The sequence below is a fragment of the Brassica oleracea genome, chromosome C3, assembly GCF_000695525.1.
Source record: "Brassica oleracea var. oleracea cultivar TO1000 chromosome C3, BOL, whole genome shotgun sequence".
NCBI lineage: Eukaryota > Viridiplantae > Streptophyta > Magnoliopsida > Brassicales > Brassicaceae > Brassica > Brassica oleracea.
Genome location: NC_027750.1, coordinates 39,662,245 through 39,664,016, shown reverse-complemented (window position 1 = coordinate 39,664,016; position 1,772 = coordinate 39,662,245). Strand labels below are relative to the sequence as shown.

The following is a 1,772-nucleotide window of genomic DNA, read 5'->3' as shown; positions in this document are numbered from 1 at the left end:
GAACTAGCTTTTGCCGGACTAATCCCGTCACTCTCTTTCCCCTTTTGTAACTTCGTTTCGACTCCTTTATCTAATAATACACGTTTTTGTCTTGACCCACCGACGAGAACTCGTCCCTTTCTCTTTACTAGTTTGTCGATAGTCTCGGTTCAAACAGTTGGCGCCCACTGTGGGGCAGACAAAGTAGCGCCAGTAAAAAGATCATGGCTCGATCCGACTCGCCGTCCGATGACGAGTCACCTACGACTGAAGGCGCTCCGACAGCAGCGGCCTTCGCAGATACCATACTCGAGAGGATGGCGCAGCAAGACGCCGTCCAGAAGGCGACGATCGAGCAACTCGCCGCCATCTTGGCTCCTTTGGCCGGAAACTCGGGAGATCCGGCTACGACAGTCCGAAAACAGATGTTCGACACTTACCGAACAGCCGGCGCGGGAAACCCGACGAACACAAACGCTGTCCAAACACATGGCGGTGTAGATCTCACAACTATCCACGAACTCGCCGAGCTTAAGCAGTCGGTCCTGGATATGAAGGACAGGATGCTTCAAGGACCTACTTCGGCGCCATTAATCGAACGCGTCCTCGCCGAAACCCTAAAAGCCCCTTTCTCCCGGCGAATCACCGACGTACCGTACCGACCAGCAGAGAAAATCCGCCTTCCGACTTTTGCCGGAAAGGCAGACCCAGCTGACCATATCACCGCTTTTAACATCGCGATGTGTCGAACTAACTTTTCTGATGAGGATAGAGACGCTGGCTATTGTCGGCTCTTCGTCGAGAGTCTTCAAGGACCAGCCCTCGGGTGGTTCACCGGATTGGAACGAGACTCGGTCAACGACTTTCATGACCTGGCGTCCGATTTCCTCAAGCAGTACATCATGTTTACGAGACAAGGAGCGACCCTATCCGATCTTTGGAACCTGTCTCAGGGAGCAAACCAGAGCCTCCGCGACTTTATGGAGAAGTTCAAAGTTGTCGCTTCGAAGGTGCAGATCCCAGACAGCATCGCCGTTGACGCGTTGATGAACACCCTCTACTTCAAGTCTCTATTCCGCGAGGATCTCTACAAGAACCCCACCAAGTCGCTCCATGACGCAATCGCGAGATCGAACAACTTCATCCGAATGGAAGAAGACACAGCAGCGATACTCAAGAAAATGAATGCTACCGCTAAACCGACGACTGCTCCAAAAGCTCCTGAAGCACGCCAAAAGCCTCGACAGCACGCCGCAGGCAACAAATCTAACCAGCAGAAATGCTTCGTCTATGTCGTCGAAGATAAGAACCCGCCCCCGCGATCGACCGTCTTCGTGCGCAAGAAAGGTTGGAACGTCTAGGAAAACGACGAGAAGACGCAAACCCCATCGGCCCCTTCAACTTTGAATCCCAGTACGACCGAGTCAAACCTATGGTACAGCTACCATAAATCCAAGGCGCACGACACGAGAAATTGCAGGCATCTAGTCGATGCCCTCTTCTCATCTTATGACAACGGGACAGAAAACGTCGAGCCTCCCAAGCCTAGGCCAAACAACACGAAGAGCTGGAGCTAAAACAAAGAAAAGAAAGCTCAGAAGAATCAAGACAAGTCTGGAGCCCGACCCAAACGCGCAGAGGATGACAAGCCGGAAGAGCAGGACGAAGACTGTGGAAACCAAAATTCGCACTGTCGATTTACGTTTAAATTAGGAAACTAGGGAAACCCTAATTTCCCAGAGGTCCCGGATCTCGGCGAGAGCCAACGGCAAGTAACCAAATATATGCGGAAA

The 1,772-nt window shown here is 52.1% G+C and overlaps 1 protein-coding gene across 1 annotated transcript; it reads left to right on the top strand.

Moving 5' to 3' along the window:
- Positions 1-203: 203 nt before the first annotated feature.
- LOC106330593 lies at positions 204-1,340 on the top strand. The gene has a single exon (XM_013769035.1). It carries the CDS (start codon positions 204-206, stop codon positions 1,338-1,340), a length of 1,137 nt encoding a protein of 378 aa, XP_013624489.1.
- Positions 1,341-1,772: the final 432 nt, after the last annotated feature.